Source organism: Rhinoraja longicauda, chromosome 1 (assembly GCF_053455715.1).
Source record: "Rhinoraja longicauda isolate Sanriku21f chromosome 1, sRhiLon1.1, whole genome shotgun sequence".
NCBI lineage: Eukaryota > Metazoa > Chordata > Chondrichthyes > Rajiformes > Arhynchobatidae > Rhinoraja > Rhinoraja longicauda.
The window spans coordinates 21,906,730-21,933,122 of record NC_135953.1 but is presented as its reverse complement, the minus strand read 5'-3'; the positions used below and the strand labels follow the sequence as shown (position 1 = coordinate 21,933,122).

Below are 26,393 nucleotides of genomic sequence, written 5' to 3'. Positions count from 1 at the left end.
TCTCTGACTGAAAAAGATTTTCCTCATCTCTGTTCTAAATGGTCTACCCCTTATTCTTAAACTGTGGCCCCTGGTTCTCGACTCAACCGACATTGGGAACATGTTTCCTGCCTCTAACGTATCCAATCCCTTAATAGTCCCTTAATATTAAGGGATTGGATACGTTAGAGGCAGGAAACATGTTCCCAATGTCGGGGGAGACCAGAACCAGGGGCCACAGTTTAAGAATAAGGGGTAGACCATTTAGAACAGAGATGAGGAAAATCTTTTTCAGCCAGAGAGTTGTAAATCTGTGGAAAAAGAGAGCTCTCTTTCTTCTTAATGATGTTCCAAACAGTTGATATTGGTAAGCCTAAGGTTTGGCTGATGTCTCTAACAGTTCTATTCTTGTTTCTCAATCTCATAATGATTTCTTTGACTTTAATTGGCACAACGTTGGTCCTCGTGTTGATAAATAGCAATAAAAATTTCCAAGTGTGATGGAAAGACTGGAGGAAAGACTAGGTGCTGAGAGCTCTCTTATTCCTGCATCAAGGAGGCAATTAAACACACCTGAGCAAGTGAAGCATGTGAAGCCATGTGTTCCAAACATTCTGGTGCCCTGAAATGGGGGGACTATGTAAAAACACAGCTGTAATTTCTACATAGTAAAACCAAAATGTATAAAAATGGCCTTTATTAAAATCTGACAATGTGCACTTTAACCACATGTGATTTTTTTCTATTACAAATCTCAAATTGTGGAGTGCAGAGGCAAATAAATAAATGATGGGTCTTTGCTCCAAACATTATGGAGGGCACTGTACTAACCAATGAAATAGAGACAAGAGATGTTCTATTTAAAGGCCATGAATAATATGTGCAATCAGCAGGTACAATACTGCCCTTTCCTGCCAAAGAAAAGTCAATACTTTCAGGGCCTTTCTTGATGGGTAGGCAAGAACAAAGCTAATGTAACCAAGCACAGGACTCGATTCTGATAAATGTTGGAATCTAATGCTGCTAATACTACAGCAAGAAAGGTCAAGAAAAGGAAGAATATTGAAAAGAACAGCAAGGATAGTGATATATGAAAAGATAGAGGACATTAAATATAACATCCTGTCTCTAAAAATAACATCCTACCTCTCTCCTTGACTCTATCTTTAAATCTGCTCTGATATGCTCTATACTTCAAGAATAATGTTGAGGAGGATGATGGACTGTGTTGGGATTTATTGATTTAATATCCTGAGATTCCATTTCTTGCTCCCAAACGAGCTGGACTATGCATTTTAGCCTGTGCTGTGATATTCTATGCATGAATTCAAAAGCTGTTACTGATTCTACATTGGGAAGCATTTGTCTTAATTGATTGCCTTTGCAGAGCGTTCTTGAATGTTGGAAACTTACTGCAAAGGGAATCCTGTTCTCCAGTTCAAAGAAACATAGAAAATAGGTGCAGGAGGAGGCCATTTGGCCCTTCGAGCCAGCGCCCCCATTCAATATGATCATGGCTGATCATCCAAAATCAGTACCCCGTTCCTGCTTTATCCCCATGTCCCTTGATTTGTTTAGCTCTAAGAGCTAAATCTAACTCTCTCTTGAAAACATCCAGCGAATTTACCTCCACTGCCTTCTGTGGCAGAGAATTCCATAGATTTACAACTCTGGCTGAAAAAGTTTTTCCTCCTCTCAGTCCTAAATGGCCGACTCCTTATTCTTAGCATTGCATTTCCAAGCTCTGACACATTCTACAAATGTTCTATTTCTTAGAATCGTACAACACAAAAACAAAACTATCTACAAGCCCTTCGGCCCAACAATTCCCTGTCAACCGTCAACCACCCATTCACATTAATCCTACACATCAATCCCATTCTGTTCTCCTCGTAAATCTCCCCAGCTTCTACCATTGACCTACATACTAGGGTCAATTCGCAGTGGCCAACTAACCCACCAAACTGAATATCTTTGGCTTGTGGGATGAAACCAGAGCATTAGAAAGATATATTTGCAGTCATAAGGAGAATGTACAAATTTCACACTGACAGTACCCAAGTTGACGATCATTGGAGATGTGAGGCACCGGCTCTAAGATTGCAACAGTCGCCCCCTTCTTCCTCCTCTGATTGCAGTTTCTGCAGAGAAACAAATTGCAGAATTTCAGAAAATTTGTTGATGGAATTGTGATGGGTGAATTTGTTTATTAAAGCTAATATTTTTGTTTGCCTCAGGTATTTCGAGTTGCAGGAAGGTCGGTTCGAATACAACTCCTCAACATGTTGGAAGCTGCGTAATGAAATCATGGAGGTGAAGGTACTTTCCATGTGAGTCATTGTGACCTGGAAGGCAGAGGCACCATGGATTAGTATAGTGATTCAAATTAAGATAAGCTTAAATAAAAAGCCATGTGAATTGAAGTGATCAAATGCAATCTCTGGAATGGAGCAAACAAGAGTGATTAGCAAAGATGAAAGGAAGCACGAATGACTGGGCATCAACAGAAGCTCACAGGCTAAAGGCTAACCAAAGGGGCCATAGGTAACAGCACCAGGGGATCACTTAGACAAAAGGAGTGCCATCTTATTTTTCGAAGTAAGGAAAAGGCAGAAGTCAAAAACAAAAATTGCTTAATTAGTGAAAGCAAAATACCACAACATATGAAAGATATAAAAAGATCAGAAGTGGGAATATTCACTGGTGATTGTATAAAGTTTCATTCCATCTCCTCATAAAATGAAGCAGTCCATACTTGCATGCACAAGATCTAGGCAACACAGGGCAACACAGACTGGTTTGTGGCAATGAACATCCATGCCAATGACAATGCCCCAACACAAGAGAATCTAACCATCTCTATCACTTCCACCATCTAGAGTATGAGTCTATCACTGTGTCCCCACTGTCAACATCTGAGAGAGTCACCATTAATCAGAAGCTCATCTGGATCAGACAATGGGGACCTGGTGTGGGGGGGACGGTGGGAGAACAAAGGGGAACCCGGTGTGGGGGGGACTCTAGTTTAGAATCCTCTGCCCAGGGGATAAGTCTGTGTTCATTTGTTCATTTGTTCCGGTGAAGTCAGCCAACGGTTGCTTGTATTTTTCTTTTTGTTATCACTTTTAATTTCAAGTTTTTGTGTACTTTGTGTGTTGTGACTGTCGGCAGACCAATTTCCCTTCGGGGATGAATAAAGTTTTATCGTATCACCTACATAAGTCCTCTGACTCAAAGAGGAGCAGGTTGACAGCTGGGTATCCACTGACAAGTGACACCTTTTGACATCCCAAAGCCTTTTCACTTTCCATGAAACATAAGTCACTGTGTGATGGACCACTCTCCATTTTCATAATGACTGCGTCTCCAACAATACTAAAAGTGCTCCACATCATCCAGGATAAAGCACCTGTTTAATTACCTGCTAAACACTACCCTACACATTCAGTCTCTCCACCTCAACAAACCGCTGAGTGTTCTATTTACAAAATGCACACAGTTATTTGCCAAGGGTGCGTCCAAACCTAGGATTTGTACCAACCAAAAGGACATGGGTAACATGCTGGAAGCTGGAAAGGGTGCAGAGAAAATTTATGAGGATGTTGCCAGGATTTGAGGGCCTGAGCTACAGGGAGAGGTTGAGCAGGCTATGACTTCATTCCTTGGAGCACAGGAGGATAAGGTGTGATCTTATAGAAGTGTGCAAAATCATGAAAGGAATAGATCAAGTAGATGCACAGAATATCTTGCCCAGAGTATGGAAATCTACAACCAGAGGACATAGGTTTAAGTTGAGAGGGGAAAGGTTTAGGAACCTGAGGGATAAATGTTTTATACAAAGGGTGGTGGGTGCTTGGGACGAGGTGCTGGAGGAGGCAATTGAAGCAGGTACTATTTCAATGTTTAAGAAACAATTAGCCAGGTACATGAATAGGATAGGTTTCAACGGAAATGGGCCAAATGCAGGCAGGTGGAACTAGTGTAGATTGGACATGTTGGTCGATGTGGGCAAGTTGGGCCGAAGAGCCTGTTTTCCCACTGCATGACTCGAAGGCTCTGTGCTCATAGGAGCACCAGAACCTGCACTTCTAATGGTACATCATTCTGATGGAAGAGCATCACCTTCCTCTTCATAGTTGGGTTTAAATCCTGGAACTCCCAATGTAATAGTACCATCACCTGACCACAGTAGTTTGAGAAGGTGGCTCTTCACCACCATCTCAAGCTCAGTTAAGAACAGGCAATAAATACTGGCCTTGCCATTTGCTGCCTATGTCATGAAAAACGAGTAAACAAATAAAGGGGCTTGTTGGAGCACTTGCGGATAACGATTGAAGTGGACATTGAAACGATGCCTAAATTAAAGGTGAAAGTTTACCAGGTCCAGAATGCAGCCATTTCAAATACTAAAAGTGGTTGGAAAATAAACAGCAAAGACACTAAATATAAATGTGACCATAGAGCATGGGGCAGGACAGCACAGGAACAGATCCCAGCATGTCTGTGCTGACCATGATGCCAAAATAAATTGATGCCATCTACTGCACATGGTCCATAACCATCTCGTCCCTGCCTACTTGTGTGTCTGCCAAAATTTCTTTTAAACATTGCTATCATTACTGCTATCACCACCTCCCCTGGCAGCATGTTCCAGGTACTTGCCACTCATTGTATAACAAAAATCTACCTTGCAAACATCATAAAATATCGAAGAGTACAGCACTCCAGGCCCTTCCCTTCATCCCACAAAGTCTGTGCTGAACATGATGCCAAATTAAACAAAACTCTTCTGCCTGCATGTGATTCATATCCCCCCCATTTCCTACATAATCAAGTTCCTATCTGACAGCCTCTCAAATGCCACTATCATATCCGCCTCCACCACCACCTTGGCAGTACGTTTCAGGCACCTATCACTCTCTGTGTAAACAAATCTTTCCTGCACTTCTCCTTTAAAACTGCACCCCCCTCCCCCCTCCCATCCCAATCTATCTTGGAGCTAAGCCCTCTAGTATTTGACATTTCATTTCCAACACGGGGAGCGTTTCTGACTGCCTACCCTCTCTGTGCCTCTCACGCAGAACATAGAGCACCTCAGAACAGGAACAGGGCCTTCAGTCCACTATGTCTCTGCCGAACATGATGCCAAGGACAAATCTGCCTGCACATATCTCTAATCCATATCCCTCCATATTCATGTGCCTAAAAGCCTCCTAAATGCCATCATTGTATCTGCCTTCAACACCACCCCAGGCAGCGCTTTCCAGGCACGCTCCACTCTTTGTGTAAAGAAACTGCATGTCTCATTTAAACATTACCCCTCTCTCCTTAAATCTATGCCATATCGTCTTTAAATCATGGGTTTTGTCCGGGTGCTCCGGTTTCCTCCCACATTCCAAAGACGTGCAGGCCTGTAGGTTAATTGGCTTCTGTAAATTGTCCCTAGAGTGTAGGATAACCTAGTGTTGGTTTGTGCGGGCTCGCTATATCTCTAAACTAAACTGAACTAAACTAATTCAGTTAGATCTATAACATAACTTTAAGTAAAGCTATTTGTACTACATCCTTGTATACCTTTGATTATAAGCATTGTATCACGCTTCGATTTAAAATGAGTAACAAAACTATTTGTGTTCTAAATGTCTATTAGCCTCCACATGTGGAGGCATTTCTTCATCTTAGTCCTGAAATACCTGGCTCTAATCTTAAAGCTATTGCCACGATCATTCAGTGAGTAATTTCTAATCCCTAACCTCAAGTGGCAAAACAATTATTCCTCTTGTTCAGGTGGCTTCATTGGTATAGTGTGGATGCTTATTCAGACTAGGGACATGGTCACTTTGTTGAACCAGGCCTGAATAATGGAATGGAGGAAGAATTATGAATTGTAAATCATCGATATATCTCCAATGATGGATAACTTTTTTAATACTCCATTCATTTCACCAATTTGGACTTCTTATTTTAATTTTATTTTTCTCTATCTTTCCCTCTTTGAAAAAAAAAAAAAAAGTATAGAAATGTATAAGATATAATAATTTATTAATATGTACTTATGCTTAATAAAAATATTTATCAAAAAGAACCTCCAGGCAATCTGAAGAGTTAAATTGAAATCAAAGCTGAGGAAAACTTTGGGCCTAGTTTCTGGTTAGTATCTTTCTGTTGAAAAGGAGGGAAAGATTCACTTTGATGTAAGTTTATTTTACAGTATTGAAGAGCATAGATTCATGGCACTTATATCAACTTCATTAAATGTCATTTACTTGAATGGTTCTGACAATGAAGGGAACCTTTTGCCCACGGACCTCATCTAGTTCTTTGATCTTTTGTTCTGCAGGGTGAAGCAGTCTGAGCTGTTTGAGCGTTGGAAGACCCTGCAGTTGTGTAAATGGGAAAGGAACCAGAGTGCGACCAACATTTTTAAGTAAGTTGATAAGCAAGCAGGGAAGCTAAGGAAGGGGGGGGGGGGGGGGGGTGATAATAGAAGCTGGTGAAGATAGAGATAGTATGAAAGGAGCACGTCAGTGAATTTAGAAAAGGATGATATGAGAATTATAGATGGATAAAGAGAAGGGAGAGAGATTTTGAAAATAGTTTGAAAGATAGGGAAGATATAAAAAAGTTACAGAGTATGATTTCCATCAATGGAGGAAGATAAGTAGGACGGCACGGTGGCGCAGCGGTAGAGTTGCTGCCTTACAGTGCCAGAGACCCAGGTTCAATCCTGACCACGGATGCTCTCTTCACGGAGTTTGTACGTTCTCCCTGTGTCCGCACGGGTTTTCTCCGGGAGCTTCGGTTACCTCCCACATTCCAGAGATGGACAGGATTGTAGGTTAATTGGCTCTGGTAAAAAGTTGTAAATTCTCCCTAGTGTGTAGGAAAGCGCGAATGTCCGAGGATCGCTGGTCGGTGCAGACTCGGTGGGCTGAAGGCCCTGTTTCCATGCTGCATCTCTAAACAAAATAAAAACTAAATATACCTGAAGCCGCAGGAGTGAGAGGGATGGAGAGTAAAAGGGTTCGGCTCAGTAGGGGTTGAGAGGTACAGTCAACTGCACCTGGAATTCATAGGGCAACGTTACATAGAAAGAGAAACAAATTCAGGAAAGAGCCAAAGTGACGAAAGGCCTCCCTTTGTTGAATGTCAAATATGTTTTGTGCCAAGAGAAAGATTTGGCACACTGTGGTGAAGTAGTGGCCAAAGTTGTGGACCTCTGACAAAGATGTGAAGCAAGATGTGGCAATCTCCAAGGTATGGAGTTCTGATGTCACGTCCAGCACCAATAGTATCCTCAACCTGGTTACCTGTGATTAATTCCCACATTCGGCAAACCATGAAATGAAAGTGTGTAGAAAGGAACTGCAGATGCAGGTTTATACTGAAGATAGACACAAAGTGCTGGAATAACTCCGGGATCAGGTAGCATCTCTGGAGAAAAAGGATGGGTGACGTTACGGGCTGGGACTACATAGATATATAGATACATAAACAATAGGTGCAGGAGTAGGCCATTCGGCCCCTCGCGCCAGAACCGCCATTCAATGTGATCATGGCTGATCATCCACAATCAGTACCCCGTTCCTGCCTTCTCCCCATATCCGTTGATTCCGCTAGCCCGAAGAGCTCTATCTAACTCTCTTTTGAATGCATCCAGTGAATCAACCTCCACTGCCTTCTGAGGCAAAGAATTCCACAGATTCACAACTCTGTGTGTGAAAAAGGTTTTCCTCATCTCAGTTCTAAATGGCCTCCCCTTATTCTTAAACTGTGGCCCCTGGTTCTGGGCTCCCCTAACATTGGGAACATGTTTCCAGCATCTAGCATGTCCAATCCCTTAATAATTTTATATGTTTCTATAAGATCCCCTCTCATCCTTCTAAATTTCAGTGAATACAAGCCCAGTTATAGAAACATAGAAACATAGAAAATAGATGCAGGAGGAGGCCATTTGGCCATTCGAGCCAGCACCGCCATTCATTGTGATCATTGCTGATCATCTACAATCAGTAACCTGTGCCTGCCTTCTACCCATAGGGCCTACCTTCTAGCCACTAGAGCTCTATCTAACTCTCTTTTAAGGTCATCCAGTGAATTGGGCTCCACTGCCTTCTGTGGCAGAGAATTCCATAAATTCACAACTCTCTGGGTGAAAAAGTTTCTTCTCACCTCAGTTTTAAATGGCCTCCCCTTTATTCTTAGACTGTGCCCCTGGTTCTGGAATCCCCCAACATTGGGAACATTTTCCTGCATCTAGCTTGTCTAGTCCTTTTATAATTTTATACGTCTCTATAAGATCCCCTCTCATCCTTCTAAACTCCAGTCAATGCAAGCCTAGTTTTTCCAATCTTTCCTCATATGACAGTCCCTCCACCCCAGGGATTAACCTCGTGAACCTACGCTGCACTGCCTCAATAGCAAGGACGTCCTTCCTCAAATTAGGAGACCAAAACTGCAAATCTTCTTCAGACAGCAATCTGAAGAATCCTGGCCCAAAACGTCACCCATGCTTTTTCTCCAGAGATGCTGCCTGACCCGCTGAGTTACTCCAGCACCTTATGTCTATCTTTCATGAAAAGAAAGTGCAATTTTTTAGCTAATCTTTTAAAATATCTTACAGAACGCAAAGTAACAATTGGAATATGCATATACCATTGAGGTAAAGATCAAACAAACATGTTTTAAATATTGAAATACAAAACAAAAACTGCACATACTGAAATTCTGAAATAAAAAAGTGTTGGAAATACTCAGTTCTGATGAAAACTTGTTGACCTGAAACATTAATTCTGTTTCCCTCTCCCCAGATATGTCTGGCCTGATGAGTATTTCTAGCACCTTGTATTTTTGTTATACATCTATTATTTTAAAATCTATTGTATAGTCAAATAACTACACGTGAAAATGACACAAAATGCTGGAGTAATTCAGCGGGTCAGGCAGAGTCTCTGGAGGACGTGGTTAGGCAATGTTTCCAGTCCGGACCCTTCTTCAAACTGATGGTCGTAGGAATATCACAAGTCTCATAGTTTTTATGTAACACCTGCTAGTTTTGATTGCTGAGTGATATGCACATCTATGCATGCAGAGGGAAAACCTGTCACGGGCACCCATGCATATAACATGCAACAGTGATCGCAATCTGTTTGTAAAGTATTTTTGAGGCAGCAGTTGACATTGCAGACAGCAAACTAAGAAACAAAGAGCAATACGTATCAAATACTTGAAATAATTTATAGAATACAAAATAAAGATTGGAATAAATACACAAGTTTAAGGTGGAAGCAGAAATATCACAAACTTGTTTATTATTCAAACTATTATATATTGAAACATTTACTTGAGGGATTTTTAATCAAAATACATAAAGCTGTTTTTTAACATCTAGAGTCTTCTGTGTGATAATTATAGGCATAGATCATGATTAACTACTGACTCGAGAAATGTTTCCAGGCTATGTTACGACAAAAATAGTTTGTAAATCCTTGGAAATATTGTAAGTTAGCCAACAGTGATTAGGTGTGATTCTTGTTGAGAATGTTTATGCAACTTTGCAAGTACAATGAAGATGGACACAAAATGCTGGAGTAATTCAGCGGGACAAGCAGCATCTCCGGAGAGAAGGAGTGGGTGACATTTCGGGTCAAGACCTTTCTTCAGAGTTTAATGGTTGCTGCACAGAGCCGCACAGGGTACACTGATAGTGAAAAAATAAATGTTGAAAAGCAGGGGTGCAGTTCTGGAGATAGTGGTCATAAGGTCATAAGCAATAGGAGCGTAATTAGGCCATCTGTTGGGGGCGCCCAGAACTAGGGGGTCACAGTTTAAGAATAAGGGGTAGGCCATTTAGGATTGAAATGAAGAAAAACATTTTCACTGAGAGAGTTGTGAATCTGTGGAATTCTCTGCCACCGAAGGCAGTGGAGGCCAATTCACTGGATGTTTTCAAGAGAGAGTTAGATATAGCTCTTAGGGCTGGCGGAATCAAGGGATATGGGGAGAAAGCAGGAACGGGGTACTGATTTTGGATGATCAGCCGTGATCATATTGAATGGCAGTGCTGGCTCGAAGGCGCCTATTTTCTATGTTTCTATGACTCTAAGTCTACTCCTTCATTCAATCATGGCTGATCTATCTCTCCCTGCTAATCCCATTCTCCTGCCTTCTCCCCATAACCCCTGACACCCGTCCTAATCAAAGAGAGTTTGATATGACATAAATAAAATGGGCGGGGGAGAAAATTCAGTGCAAACCCAAAATTTCATCCTCACTTACCTTCGATTCTGCCTCCGAGACATCTTTCACAGTGTGGCAGTCAACTCTTTCCAGTCTGATGTGCTGAATTGCCCAGTTTGTGCCTCCATCTTCTTGCTTGATTCCTCAGATCTTACCTGACCCGATGCTGCAACGCGCCGGCATTTCTATTCACGACGCAGAAGAATACTCCCCAGGGCATCAAGCTGAAGTACGAGGTGGACAGCAGTGGCTTCCTCTTCATCAACGAAGATGTTTTTGAATTATTTCCAAAGGTAAGGCTGCCAGACTACGAGGCATGATGAGGGTTCAAAAGGCGATAGCTAATTCCATTTTAGAACTGCACGTGCTCCTTCCATTTTCAAATGTCTTGCTGCGAATTTGCTGTCGGAACTCAGTAATTGGGAAGTTGGAAGAAAGAATGTAAATCATTTGCAGCTTTATCATGAAGTAATGAAATTTAATATGAGTGAATCAGTAAAGGTCATTGAAATAAGTGGTAGAAATAAACTAATTAACTGGATGTGTTTTCGGATTGAGGGTATGGCAGGAAGTTGAGCAGGTGGATTCAGTCTGTCTCAAAGAGCGTCTGTTCAGTTTCTACTGATATGTTAAGAGCAAAAGGGTTGCTAGGGAAATAATAATAATAATAATAAGCATTTATTTTATATAGCGCCTTATCAGGTGCTCAAAGCGCTTTACATAAACAATCATAACATAAAAACAAACAGACAAACTATTCTAACGGAAAAGCGGCGAATAAACAACGCCAGCGTCCCCTCACGTCAGGGTCCGGCAGTAGACAACAAAAAGCACAGGACACACAGATACAATTTTTACACAAACAGCCATCACAGTGATTGCTCTAGGCACACCCTCACTGTGATGGAAGGCAAAGAAAAGTCTTATCTCCTCCTCATTCTTCTCCCGTGGTGCCACGAGGTGATCGAGGCTCCCAACTTTTTGAAGCCCCCACCGGGCGATGGAAAGTCCCAGGGCCGAGCCGAGCAGGCCGATGAAAGTCCTGAGCCCCCACTGGGCGATGGAAAGTCCCAGGGCCGAGCCGAGCAGGCCGATGAAAGTCCTGAGCCCCCACCGGACGATGGAAAGTGCTGCGGCCAGGCCACGCAGGGCGATGAAGGGCCTGCGAGCGGGTCGATCATACCTCGCGCTTCGGGGCGGTCGAAGCTGCTACGGCTGGAGCTCCCAAAAACCGGTCGCCAGCCAGGGACCTGCGAGCTCCCGATGTTGCGGTCTGCAGGGCCCACGGCCGAAGCCTCCGAGATGGTAAGTCCAGGCCCTGCGACCGGAGTCTTCAAGGTCGATCCCAGCTGGAGGCCGCCGACTCCACGATGTTAGGCCGTAGCACGAACGGAGATACGACACGGTAAAGGTCGCATCTCCGTTGAGGAGGAGATTAGAAAAAAGGTTTCCCCCACATACACAGAGTTAAAAATAGAACAAAACGCACATTAAACGATGACAATAGACAAAAAAACAAAAAAAAGACAGAGACTGCCGGTGAGCCGCAGCTGCAGAACACAGCCACGCCCCTTATTGTATAGTGTATAGAAAGGAAAGTGTATAGAAAGGAACTGCAGATGCTGATATATCCCTAAGATAGACACAAAGTGCTGGAGTAACTCTGGGTCAGGCAGAATCTCTGGAGAAAAAGGATGGGTTTCGTTTCGGATCATCAGACTGAAAGTAGAGGGGAGGGAACTGGAGGTAAGAAAAGACCTGTGAGCACATATATAGAAAGAAAGACAGAGGCACAGTTCTCAATATGTATCTGTATATTTATATGCATAAAGAAGACAAATGAGAGTTTGATTTTGACACTAGCTTTATATTATGATGACAGCAACCAACTTTGCCAAGTCCTTGTTTTTTCTGTTCATTCTGTGAGGTTTCCTCTTCATAGGAAATGCCATATTCACGCTCCCAGTTTAAAAAATGTGCAGTGATTGGGAATGGAGGAATCCTGAAGAACAGTAAGTGTGGCAATGAGATCGACTCCACGGATTTTGTATTCAGGTACGTTGGAGCAGTGCTTTTACAAGTGTTACTGCTGATTCTTTAAGAAATGCTTTCAAGGCACATTGTATGAATGACTTAAAATATCCATTCTGTCTACTGAAATGTAATGGAGTTCTTTGGATGTACCCTTTTACAGTTCCATCCATTGGTTTATTTTGCTGAAATATAGAATATCATATGGAGACCCTTATTAGAGATCCTCAGATGATCTTTAATCGGACTTTATCTTGTACTAAACGTTATTCCCTTTCTCCTGTACCTGTACAAGGTGGACGGCTTGATTGACAGTTCAGTCTGAAGAAGGGTCTCAACCCGAAACGTCACCCATTCCTTCTCCCCTAGATGCTGCCTGACCTGTTGAGTTACTCCAACATTTTGTGATACCTTTGATTTGTACCAGAGTCTGCAGTTATTTTCCTCTCGTATCAATATTCTTTCATCTATCTTTACTATGACAACACAGGCAGTTATAATATAGTGTAGGAGGGAACAGCAGATGCTGGTTTAAACTGAAGATAGACACAAAATGCTGCATCTCTGGAGAGAAGGAATGGGTGACGTTTCGGGTCAAGACCCTTCTGCAGTCTGAATATAGCTATATTTTTATATTTATATAAAATATAGTTAGGTATCACAAAAAGCTGGAGTAACTCAGCGGGTCAGGCAGCATCTCAGGAGAGAAGGAATGGGTGACGTATGGGGTCGAGACCCTTCTTCAGACTGATGTCAGGGGAGGGGGCAGGACAAAGAAAGGATGTAGTTGGAGTCAGGAAGACAGTGGGGAACTGGGAAGGGGGAGTGGAAAGAGAGGGACAAAGGAGCTATCTAAAGTTGCAGAAATCAATGTTCATACCGCTGGGGTGTAAGCTGCCCAAGCGAAATATGAACTGATGTTCCTCCAATTTGTGCTGGGCCTCGCTATGACAATGGAGGAGGCCCATGACAGAAAGGTCAGACTGGGAGTGGGAGGGGGAGTTGAAGTGCTGAGCCACCGGGAGATCAGGTTGGTTAAGGCGGACTGAGCGAAGATCTTGAGCGAAATGATCGCCGAGCCTGCGTTTGGTCTTGCCAATATAGAGAAGTTGACATCTGGAACAGTGGATACAATAGATGAGGTTGGAGGAGGTGCAGGTGAAGTTATATTTTTATAGATTCATTTGTGTGAAACAGTAACTTGGCTAATACAGCAAAACCTCTAGAAGGGATAGCAATGTCTGCTGCAACTCAAAGATACCCCCGCCCCCACCCCCAAAATGCACAGGATATGTTTTCTTAGTACCAAAAGATGGATGGGAGGCCAAGGATGCAGTTAGTTTATTCACTGGGTGATTACTTCACCATGTGGTGGAGAAAATATAGGAGTACAGTATAGATAAACTATTAGATTATAGATTTGCACTGACCCGATTCGCATTTATTTTTCCAACATTCAGTAAACCTCATTTCATCATTATCTTTGAGTGTTTGGGAGAAGTTTACATCAGTGTTCAATAATGTGTTCAATTTAAATCTTCTAGTGTTCATTCATTTCATTGCTGGCTTCTGTGTAGGTGTAATTTGCCACCAATCTCTGAGAAATACACCATGGACGTTGGACTGAAGACAGATATTGTGACAATAAATCCGAGCATTGTAACCGAGAGGTGGGTTAATACATTTTATCATTCATTCATGGTACATGTGTGGTGAAGTTGTATTGTGGTCCTACAACCTGCATGTGACCCCAACTTGCTTTTGGTGAATTGGCTTTAAACTGCAACTGGCAGGTTGCTGGATTGTTGTGCTGCAAATATAGGTGGGTTGATGAAGCATGCACAGTGTGGGTGGACCGTTCACGGATTGCTGCTGTTCTATTTCTGCTGGGCAGAAGCCCTGGAGGTTGGTTCTAGTGAAGTGAGAGTTTTGTTTTGCCTTTATGGACAGAGATAATCAAAGACCTCTTCCACCCCAGTCATTCCCTTTTCTCCCCCTCCTGTCAGGCAAAAGATTTAAAAGCTTGAAAAAAAATACCACCACACTCAGGAACAGCTTCTTCCCCTCTGTTATCAGTCTTCTGAATGGTCCTTCCATAAGCTAGGGTGTAGTCCCGATTGTCCAATCCACCTCGTTGCAGACAGTGGATTTTTTCTCTGGAACTATCATGATATCGCGTTGAAAAACTATATTTTGCACTCTGTTATTTTTCTCATTGCTCTACCTGTTATACTTGTGTATGCCTTGTTTGTATTCATTCATAGTAGAAACATAGAAAATAGGTGCAGGAGGAGGCCATTCGGCCCTTTGAGCCAGCACCGCCATTCATTGTGATCATGGCTGATCATCCACAATCAATAACCCGTGCCAGCCTTCTCCCCATATCCCTTGATTCCATTAGCCCCTAGAGCTCTATCTAACTCTCTCTTAAATCCATCCAGTGATTTGGCCTCCACTGCCCTCTGTGGCAGAGAATTACACAAATTCACAATTCTCTGGGTGAAAAAGTTCTGGACTCACCCAACATTGGGAACATTTTTCCTGCATCTAGCTTGTCCAGTCCTTTTATAATTTGATATGTTTCTATAAGATCCCCTATCATCCTTCTAAACTCCAGTGAATACAATAGTGTTATCTGATTTGAACAGATAGCACACAAACAAAAACTTTTCACGGTTTCATAATAACCATAACGATAATAAACAAATACCAATACTAGTTTAGTTTAGTTTAATTTAGTTTATAGATACTGCCCTTCGGCCCACCAAGTCTATGCCGACCAGCGATCCCCATACACTAGCACTATCTCACACACTTAAGGACAATTTACAATCTTTACCAAAGCCAATTAACCTACAAACCTGTACATCTTTGGAGTGTGGGAGGAAACTGGAGCACCGGGGAAAACCCACAACGTACAAACTCCATATAGACAACATCAATACTAATTCAAAGGCCACGCTAATAGCAAAGAGAATTAGATTCTGATGTCAACATCAGAGGTATGGGATATTGATTCTAGAAATACGATTCATTAACTCTCTCTAGTAATATAATGCTGTGAACATTGCCAGTACCCACTGGAATGATAAACTATCGCCATGGATACAGGTGGGACGGTTTTCAAAATACTGCCGTTGACAACACAGTATTCTGACATACCGAGATTATTGTTTGGGAAGATGGAAAAATAATGTTGGGAAATAAAATATGATGAAAAGTTTCCATTGTTGAAAAAATAACAGCCCTCAAAAAAGTTCTAAGATGACAATGTTTTTTGCCTTTAGATTCCAAAAGCTAGAAAAGTGGAGACGGCCATTCTATGAAGTCCTACAGAAGTATGAAAATGCTTCTGTGGTGATGCCAGCTTTCTACAATACCCGCAACACGGATGTTTCATTCAGAGTCAAGTATGTACTGGATGACTTTGAGTCCCAGCAATCCACGTTCTACTTCCATCCCCGCTATCTCGAGAATCTTTCCCGTTTCTGGATGAGACATGGGCTCAGAGCCAAACGCCTCAGTAGTGGTTTAATGCTGGTGACAGCTGCAATGGAGTTGTGTGAAGAGGTCCATCTCTATGGTTTCTGGTCGTTTCCCATGGACCCCTCAGGCTATTTCATCACCCACCATTACTATGACAATGTCAAACCTCGACCAGGTTTCCACAAGATGACTTCTGAGATCTTCAATTTTCTGCACATGCACAGCAAGGGGATTCTTCAGGTCCATACCGACGTTTGTAGCTGATGTTTGTTACCACAGAGAAAGATATGCCTATAAATTCTGATTATTTAGGTGGATATTCATTGAAAGGACTATCCTTTCACATTATTGGTTAGAGAAGTATGCAATAAGTAGACTAGTTGTGCTATCACTGTGATAAGAAAAACAAAGATATCCCCAATAAAACGTTGTCCTTTTCTATGATCATTGGTCAAAGGGGTGACCCAAGATTTTATGGAATGTGATTGTTTTTGTTGGTGGCATTTCCAGCTGTTTGAGTCTTATATAGATAGTAGACAATAGACAGTAGGTGTAGGAGTAGGCCATTCGGCCCTCCGAGCCAGCACAGCCATTCAATGTGATCATGGCTGATGTCTTCTATCAGTTCAAGGTGGAACTTTCCAAGATTTAGTATTGGCCATTGTAGATTTTCTTGTGGGTTTTAAAGGATTAATTAATTACTTAAATTTCCCCTAATTTTAAATAATTTGCCCGGCATAAGCTGGCAATTTCTTTCATAAGCCTCCCTCAAAACTCAAAGTGAATCATAAATTCATTGAAATCTACTTAACAGAAGAAAAATATTCGGCACATTCTGTCCACACTGTCCAAATGAAAACTTTTCACACTTCACAGCTCTTGGCATGTAGGTTAGAGTTATCGTCATAGAGTCACACAGCGTGGAAACAGACCTGTTTGCTCAACTGGCCCACACCGACCAACATGCCCCATCAACACTAGTTCCACCTGCCTGCATTTGGCCCATATCCCTCTAAACCTATCCTATCCATGTACCTGTCCAAATGGTTCATAAATGTTGTGATAGTACCTGGCTCAACTACCTCCTCTAGCAGATCATTCCATACATCTACCATCCTTTGTGTAAAAAAGATACCCCTCAGGTTCCTATTAAATCTTTCCCCCATCACCTTAAACCTACATCCTCTGGTTCTCGATTCCCCTACTCTGTACAAAAGACATTGTGCATTTGCTCTAACTATTCCTCTCATGATCTTGAACACCTCGATAAAATCCAAGGAATTAGGACCTAGCCCACTCAACCTTTCCCTATCGTTCAGGTCGTGGTAACATTTCTGCACCCTTTCCAGCTTAGGTTGTGGCATTTCACATGTTCATCCAGACATTAAATGTGATGATGTTCTGCACTGACTCACTTTAAATAATTGAGTTTCAGTTCCTCATTACTCTTTCAATGAACTTCTTTTTCTCTACTCCCTACCAATTCTCTTTCCAATCAACTTAAATCGATGGGCCTTGATCATTGATTGCTGAGCTAAGCAAAATTAGGGATTTCCTGTTCACTCTGTCCAAGGTACTGATAGTTTTATAAATGTCAGTTAAAGCAACACTGAAGAAATCACCTCTTCTTTGAGATGCCTTCTCCTCATAATAATATATTATAGGATATTCTTGCTATTGAGGGTGTGCAGCGTAGGTTTACTAGGTTAATTCCCGGAATGGCGGGACTGTCATATGTTGAAAGACTGGAGCGACTAGGCTTGTATACACTGGAATTTAGGATGAGAGGGGATCTTATCAGAACGTATAAGATTATTAAGGGGTTGGACACGTTAGAGGCAGGAAACATGTTCCCAATGTTGGGGGAGTCCAGAACCAGTGGCCACAGTTTAAGAATAACGGGTAGGCCATTTCGAACGGAGATGAGGAAAAACTTCTTCAGTCAGAGAGTTGTGAATCTGTGGAATTCTCTGCCTCAGAAGGCAGTGGAGGCCAATTCCCTGAATGCATTCAAGAGAGAGCTAGATAGAGCTCTTAAGGATAGTGGAGTCAGGGGGTATAGGGAGAAGGCAGGAACGGGGTACTGATTGAGAATGATCAGCCATGATCACATTGAATGCCGGTGCTGGCTCGAAGGGCCGAATGGCCTACTCCTGCACCTATTGTCTATTGTCTATGTTCCAGCCTCAGGATCATCCTTCTAAATCTGCTCTGCAGCCTCACACAGAAGAATTGGCATCCTTCAGAGGAACCCCTTGTTCTTAGTAAAATGCTTTGATCTGGAAATGGATTGTTCGAGAGATGAGTATAGATGGAGAGAATCAAAAAGAGTTAGTCTGTCATGACATGAAGGACCTTTCTTGCTTGGAATATGAATAAGAACTATTGGGCATGCCCTCAAAATTATCATTAAAGTTATTTAGTAATAATACTAAGCAATTGCCATTGGCAGAATGATGTCAAGCTGCAAGTTACAATTCCTTTATTATTCTGGTTAATAAGCTAAGAATCCTAATTAGATCCTGGTTGAAGCTGATTTTAATCAATGAGAAATATGATATTGTCGTGAGATATTCGAATGCTCTGTGAGGATGGGAATTGTTAATGGAGTGAGGTAGGATCACAGGTGCTGACAAGCCAAAACATTCTTCCACATTGTGCACTTGACTGTGCAGCTAACCCTTAATCTGGAAAGTTTACACCAAACACACAAAACAATATATGGCTATGTGAGTAAAACATAACAGTGCCTTTGACTAGTTTACCAGTAGTCAATAGTAGAATTTATGAGATGATACGCAGGCCAAACATGCTCACTGGAAATGCCACTAACACCAATGACTCTCCTACAGCCATTATAAGCTTAAAACAGCCATGAAAATAGAAAATAGAAAATACTGGAAATAAACAGATCAGGCAGCATCTCGAAAGAGAAACAGTTGACATTTCAGGTCAAAAATCTTTCAGGCTTACAGCATCTGCAGTTTTTTAATTTTCAATGCAATCAAAAAGCTCAATTCTTTATTCTGCCACTGTCCTGTAAAGCACAAGTTTATCGTTAAAGTGTCTGTTAAAAGATGTATAGCTCTTTTTTTGCATGGTGGTTACATTTATGTACTTTGTGCGCTATAAATTCATAGATCATCACTATTGATTAAAAAAAAATATTGGTTGAAGAGAGCTTTTCACCAGCAGGATCCTTTTAAAGAATACAAAATAAAATTGGGCCATCTGTATACTTATTGATGGCAGTCAGCTCTCCTTTTACTCTGGCACTTCAGGACAGATTCTCAACTGCAGCGTTTAGACTTCAGACTTTAGTGATACAGCATGGAAGCAGGCCCTTCGGCCCACCGAGTCCATGCCAACTGGCGATCACCCCGTACATTATCCTGCACACTAGGGACAATTTTACTGAAGCCAATTAACCTACAAACCTATTCATCTTTGGAGTGTGGGAGGATGGCGCCACCACCAGTGGCTGCCTCGCCAACAGTCTGCCTGTCCTTTCTTCTTTTTGTTATTTTTAGTATCTGTTAAAAGTATGTTTTAGTGTTCCTTGATTTGTTTTATGTGAGAGGTTGGGGGAAACTTTTTTTCAATCTCTTACCTCCACGGAGATGCAATTTTTTTCCGTATCGTCTCTCCGTCCCCGCTGCGGCCTCACATCGTGGAGTTGGTGGTCTTTCCTGGAGCTCCAAGCCGCGGGAGTCTGCGGGACTTTAACATAGCGGAGCTTGCGATCCCTTTGCCGGGGATCGAAGCTCCAACCGTGGGGCCTGTGGACTTCAACATCGTGGAGCCCGCGGCCTCTGGTAAGAAGAGGCCGACTCGGGAGCTCCATGAGCTCGGGAGAGAGTTTCAACTGCCCCAACGCGGGAGTTTTGATCACCCCGATGGGGGCTCCGATTGTCGGCTGCGGGGGCTTTGATGGCCCCGACTGCGGATGGTTTGACTGCCCAGACCGCGGGAGAACAAAGAGGAAGAAGATTCAACTTTATTGCCTTCCATCAGTGAGGAATGTGGAATCCACTGTTATGGATGTTTATGTTAACTTTTATGTGTCTTGTTGCTTTTCACGTAATATGGCTGTATGGTAACTCAAATTTCACTGTACCTTAATCGGTAGATGTGACAATAAACTGACCTTGACCATGAAACCTTGAAACCGAAGCACCTGGAGAAACCCACGAGGTCACAGGGAGAACGTACAAACTCCGTACAGATGGCACCCGTAGTCAGGATGGAACCTGGGTCTCTAGTGCTGTAAGGCAGCAACTCTACTGCTGAGTCACTGTAGTGTTTTCTCTATATCCCTTTGACCAACCCTAGATTTCTCTTTTACACATATCCTTGATCTATCCTGAATTCCCTTCTGCAATCTAATTTTAGTATTTTTGTTTGAGCAGATGCAACTAGGGATGGCAATGAACACTGGAGGGTTAGCCGAGCCTGTTTAAAATAAGTTCATAAATTATAGGAGCAGAATTAGACCATTCAGCCTATCACGTCTGCCCCACCATTCAATCAAGGCTGATCTATCGTTCCCTCTTAACCCTATTCTCCTGCCTTCTCCCCATAACCCCTGACACCCGTACTAATCACGAATCAATCAATCTTCACCTTAGAAAAATCCATTGACGGCTTCCACAGCCATCTGTGGCAATGAGTTCCACAGATTCACCACTCGCTGACTAAAGAAATTCCTCCTCATCTCCTTCCTAAAAAAGATTTTTAACAAAAATTATACCTAAGTGAGAGGGATCCACTTCAGAGATATTACCTGCCTCCATGAGTGTTATGAGGCACTGGCACAGAAGAGTAGTTGAGGCCAGCATAGATTAGCCATGATCATAATGGCCAGGCCCTAATCCTGCCCCTGTTTCCTTGTATTTCTGTGCACCTCTTGTTTCTATTGTCTCTTCCCCTCTCCCCTCCCCCACAAATGCAGCATCATTAACATTTTAAACACTCTATCCATTTTGCTTAACTTTTCTTTTTTTTTCTTTTTTGGCCTTCGAAGCTCTATCCTCTGTCATCCTCAAGTCATTGCTGCCTCATTGACTTAGAATAGTTTTTCAATGGTTCAATGGAACTTTTTGTCACATGTACCTAGATGCAGTGAAATTCCTTTTTTTGTGCACAGTTCAGTAAAAACTTACTAGACATAAGCACAATCATACTTAAGTACAAGAGTGTAGGAATAGTAGATTACACTGAAGTAGTGCACATGAGTCACCACTGGCTCCATTTTTTATAATTCAAGTCAAAAGTTGTTAAAAACTCACAATATTTCTAACAATCCACATCCTGCTGATCACCTCAGCAATGTCAATAACTTCACGCCAAGTTCACGACCCCTCTCCCCAGCGTTTTACCCTACATACCTTCACCCTCCCCATTTATTGCTCAACAGTAGAAGTGCTGCTGTCTCATCAGCACCTCTGGAGACTTCTCACATTCATGTCTGATCCCTACCCCAACCTATGAAGCACCAAGAGCTTTTGCTTTGTTTTGTTCAAAATGTTATCTAATTCAGACCACGGCTGTGAATGGTCCTTTTAGTGCAGGCTAATGAAGTTCAACTGCACAGGAGGTGTAAATGGTTAATCTACTCTTAGCCATATCTGGAATAAGAAGCCAGCATCAGGAAAGACAAAATTAACACTCCAGGACCCTATCCAGAAATGTGGTCTGACCCGAAGAGTTACTCCAGCACTTTGTGTCCTTTCGTGTATTAACCAGCATCTGCAGTTCCTTGTTTCGTCAATAAATTACACTACTAGATTGTCATAAAATGCCATCTGGTTCCCATTGCCACAGGTTTGATCTGTAGCGCTTCATCCTCGCAGATTTATCAGCACACCTCCGTTCAAGGTGACAATAAATGCTGGCCTTGCCAGAAGCAAACATATCTGTGAATGAATAGATATAACTGTTTATTACAGAGTGCTGTGTGACTTTGCTAAAGATGTCTGATTCCTTTCATGGTTACTGTGTTTATTTAGGAACAGATCATTCTGTGAGGCAGAGGCATTACTGGATCTCACCACAGTTCTTGGTACATTGCATATCAGGGAGACTTTGGCACATGATGATGTACCTTGTCAGGTCCAACTCACACCTTTCATGATTTGAATTTTAAGAGTGTGTAGTTTGGGAGAGACACCATTCCCTGATACATCGACCTTCTCTGCTGTTGGTGGGAAGTGTGTTCTCTTTAGTAAAATGTCTGGATCTTGGGCACGACTGATCTGATTTATGTCATTGTGATTCCCTTTGAATAGTTCTTAAAAATGGACATTTCAGAAAAATGATCCTGCTTGTGGGGCTCTCTTTTTCAGTGGAGGATAATATATTTAATACAGTCATAAAATAGACAACGGGAATTAGAAGAGCAAATGTGCCGGGAGATTGCAGACAGCTGCAGGTCAAATAAGGTTGTTGTTGTAGGGAATTTCAACTTTCCCAATATAGACTGGGAAAATCATAGCGTGAAGGGTTCAGATGGGGTGCAATTCCTCAAAAGTGTTCAGGAGAGTTTTCTTAAGCAGTATGTGGAGGCCCCCACACATGAGAGGGCAACGCTGGATCTAGTATTGGGAAATTGGGAAGGGCAAGTTAATGAAGTGTGTGTGGAGGAGCCTTTTGGGACAAGTGACCATAGTTTGATTAGGTTTAAGATAGTTATGAATCGTGACGGAGTGGGCCCACGTGTTAAAATGCAACTTTGAGGGTATGAGAGAAGGTCTCGCTCAAGTTGACTGGAGCAGGTTATTTGAGGGGAAAGGAACATCGGCCAAATGGGTTGTTTATAAAAGTGCACTGAAGAGAGCTCAGGATGTGTACGTCCCCGTTAGAAAGGAGAAGCAGGCAAACGTAAGGAAGCTTGGCTGACGAGGGAAATTGAGATGTTAGTCAAAAACAAGAAGGATGCATGGGACAGGTATAGGCAGCTGGGATCAAGTGCATCCCTGGAGGAGTTTCCGGAACTAAGGAGCAAACTGTAAAAGGAGATCAGAAGGGCAAAAATGGGCCAGGAGATAGCTCTGGCGGATAGCATTAAAAACAATCCCAAAAGATTTTATAAATACATAAGGGGGAAAAGGGTAATTATAGAGAGAGTGGGACCTCTCATGAATAAAAACAGGAGATGGGCAAGGTCCTCAATGATTATTTTTCCTCTGTATTTACCGAGGAGAAAGACAGAAGGATGGAGGAAATTGAAGCAGTCACTGGAAGTGTCATGAGAGCAGTCAGGGTTACGGTCGAAGGTAGACAAATCTCCAGGACCTGATCAGATATATCCAATGACATAGCGGGAAACTAGAGGAAATTGCGGGAGCCCTGGTTGAAATTTATGAGATGTCCTTAATTACAGGAGAGGTGCCAGAGGATTGGAGGGTGGCAAATGTTTTTGCCTCTTTTCAAGAAGGGCTGCAGGGAAAATGCTGGGAACTATAGGCCGGTAAGCTTAACATCTGTAGTTGGTAAGTTACTGGAGTGTATTCTGAGGGATAGGATATACAGGCATTTGGATGGGCAAGGGCTGATTAGGGACAGGACAGTAGCATGGTTTTGTACGTGGGAGGTCGTGTCTCACAAATCTGATTGATTTTTTTGAAAACGTGAGCAAAGAGGTTGATGAGTACAGAGCTGTAGATGTTGTGTACATGGACTTTAGGAAGGCATACATGGTAGGCTGCACTGGAAGGTTAGATTTCACGGGATCCAAGGAGAGATAACTGAATGGATAGCAAATTGGCCCCATGGAAGGAAGCAGAAGGTGATGGTGGAAGGTTGCTTCTGGCAGTGTGAACTGTGAGGAAGATGCTAGGAGGTTGCAGGGTGACTTGAACAGGTTGTGTGAGTGGGCAGATGCATGGCAGATGCAGTTTAATGTGGATAAATGTGAGGTTATCCACTTTGGTGGTAAGAATAGGAAGGCTGATTATTATCTGAATGGTGTCAAGTTAGGAAAAGGGGACGTACAACGAGATCTGGGTGTCCTAGCGCATCAGTCACTGAAAGGAAGCATGCAGGTACAGCAGGCAGTGAAGAAAGCCAATGGAATGTTAGCCTTCATAACAAGAGGAGTTGAGTATAGGAGCAAAGAGGTCCTTCTGCAGTTGTACAGGGCCCTAGTGAGACCGCACCTGGAGTACTGTGTGCAGTTCTGGTCTCCAAATTTGAGGAAGGATATTCTTGCTATTGAGGGCGTGCAGCGTAGGTTCACTAGGTTAATTCTCGGAATGGCGGGACTGTCGTATGTTGAAAGACTGGAGCGACTAGGCTTGTATACACTGGAATTTAGAAGGATGAGAGGGGATCTTATTGAAACATATAAGATTATTAAGGGACTGGACACGTTAGAGGCAGGAAACATGTTCCCAATGTTGGGGGAGTCCAGAACCAGGGGCCACAGTTTAAGAATAAGGGGTAGGCCATTTAGAACAGAGATGAGGAAAAACATTTTCAGTCAGAGAGTTGTAAATCTGTGGAATTCTCTGCCTCAGAAGGCAGTGGAGGCCAATTCTCTGGATGCTTTCAAGAGAGAGCTAGATAGAGCTAGATAGACTCTTAAAGTTAGTGGAGTCAGGGGGTATGGGGAGAAGGCAGGAACAGGGTACTGATTGAGAATGATCAGCCATGATCACATTGAATGGTGGTGCTGGCTCGAAGGGCTGAATGGCCTACTCCTGCACCTATTGTCTATTGTACGGTTCCTTGAAGGTCGAGTCGCAGGTAGATCAAGTGGTCAAAAAGGCTTTTGGCACTGTGGCCTTCATCAGTCAGAGTATTGAGTATAGAAGTTGGGAGATCATGTTGTAGTTGTATAAGACGTTGGTGAGACGGCATTTAGAGTATTGTGTTCATTTCTGGGCACCATGTTATAGGAAAGATACTGTCAAGCTTGAAAGGGTTCAAAAAAGATTTATGAGGATGTTGCCAGGACCAAAGGCTGTGAGCTATAGGGAGAGGTTGAGTAGGCCGGGTCTCTATTCCATGGAGTGCAGGAGGATGAGGGGAGATCTTTTAGAGGTATACAAAATCATGAGAGGATTAGTAAAAATAGTCTTTTGCCCAGAGTAGGGGAATCGAGGACCAGAGGACATAGGTTCATGGTGAAGGGGAAAAGATTTAATAGGAATCTGAGGGGTCACATTTTCATACAGAGGGTGGTGGGTGTATGGAACAAGCTGCCAGAGGAGGTAGTTGAGGCTGGAACTATCCCATCGTTTAAGAAACAGTTGGACAGGTACATGGATAGGACAGGTTTGGAGGGTTATGGACCAAGCACAGGCAAGTGGGACTAGTGTTGCTGAGACATGTTGGCCGGTGTGGGCAAGTTGGGCCAAAGGACCTGTTTCCACTCTGTATCTATGACTCTATGACTCTATATAAAAAGAAATGATGCAAAAAAATAAATGTGATCATTACATCGTATTTTTTCTTCTATTTATTGAATGTCAGAATGGACACAGGCTTCATACACCAGAATGGAACATGTTTTGCAAACAGGTAGACACAAAATGCTGGAGTAACTCAGCGAGTCAGGCAGCATCTCCGGAGAGAAGGAATGGGTGACATTTCTTATTGACCTAGCACACATTTTCAGTATCAGATCCAAATCAACACCTTGCTGGCATGTGAATATGAGCCAACAATTTTGGGAACAGCTGTTGTTTTTCATTCCTTTCCCCGACAGAGACACCCATTCCTTCAGTCTGAAGAAGGGTCTCCACCCAAAATGTCACCCATTCCTTCTCTCCAGAGATGCTGCCTGACCCGCTGAGTTACTCCAGCATTTTGTGTCTACTTTAAACCAGCATCTGCAGTTCTTTCCTACACATGTTTTGCAAACAGTTAGTCTAAATAGATTTTTCTTTACATAGCTCAGCAGTCCACTTGGGAGAAATCTGTAAAATGTGCCTCATTTCCTCCCAAGTAATCTAAAATGTATTAGTTTTTGTTTTTTTTGTTTTAGAGATACAGCGCGGATACAGGCCCTTTGGCCCACCGAGTCCGCGCCAACCAGTGATCCCCGCACATTAACACTATCCTGCACACGCTGGGGACAATTTACATTTATACCAAGCCAATTAACCTACAAACCTGCACATCTTTGGAGTGTGGGAGAAAACCGAAGATCTCGGAGAAAACCCACCCTGTTACGGGGAGAACATACAAACTCCGTAAAGACAGGACCCGTGGTTGAGATCGAACCCTGGTCTCTGGCTCTGCAAGTGCTGTAAGGCAGCAACTCTACCACTGCGCCACCATGCCACCCTGATTTTCACTATCAATTATCATTGTTATAATGTGGGTAAAACTTTCTCCATGTAAAAAGGTTTAGTTTTAGTTTAGTTTGTTATCGTCACATGTGCTGAGGTAAAGTGGTAAGCTTTTGTTGCATGGTATCCAGTCAAATAAAAGACTACATGACGACAATCAAGCCGTCCACAGTTTACAGATAAAGGATAATGGGTACAACATTTAGTGCAGGATAAAGATAATTCAAAGATCTCCAATGAGTTAGATGGGAGGTCAGGACCATGCTCTACATGGCGAGATGTACAATATACTCATCCTATGATCAGAGTTTGATTCCACTCCACTTACTTCACTTATACAGAACGCACACTTGAACTGGAAGA

General features: G+C 42.6%; 1 protein-coding gene across 3 annotated transcripts in view; it reads left to right on the top strand.

Moving 5' to 3' along the window:
* st8sia5 (ST8 alpha-N-acetyl-neuraminide alpha-2,8-sialyltransferase 5) overlaps window positions 1–24,110 on the top strand; it is a 44,740-nt gene extending 20,630 nt beyond the window's left edge. For 2 of the 3 annotated variants that reach the window (XM_078417600.1, XM_078417517.1), the window contains exons 2-7: window positions 2,217–2,309; window positions 6,320–6,406; window positions 10,367–10,511; window positions 12,161–12,273; window positions 13,827–13,919; window positions 15,537–24,110. In XM_078417600.1, coding sequence (XP_078273726.1) covers window positions 2,287–2,309; window positions 6,320–6,406; window positions 10,367–10,511; window positions 12,161–12,273; window positions 13,827–13,919; window positions 15,537–15,999 — 924 coding nt within the window. In that variant the 5' untranslated portion in view covers window positions 2,217–2,286 and the 3' untranslated portion in view covers window positions 16,000–24,110. The remainder of the gene's footprint in view (window positions 1–2,216; window positions 2,310–6,319; window positions 6,407–10,366; window positions 10,512–12,160; window positions 12,274–13,826; window positions 13,920–15,536) is intronic. The other variant, XM_078417687.1, reaches the window with a different exon arrangement.
* The last annotated feature ends 2,283 nt before the right edge of the window (window positions 24,111–26,393 follow it).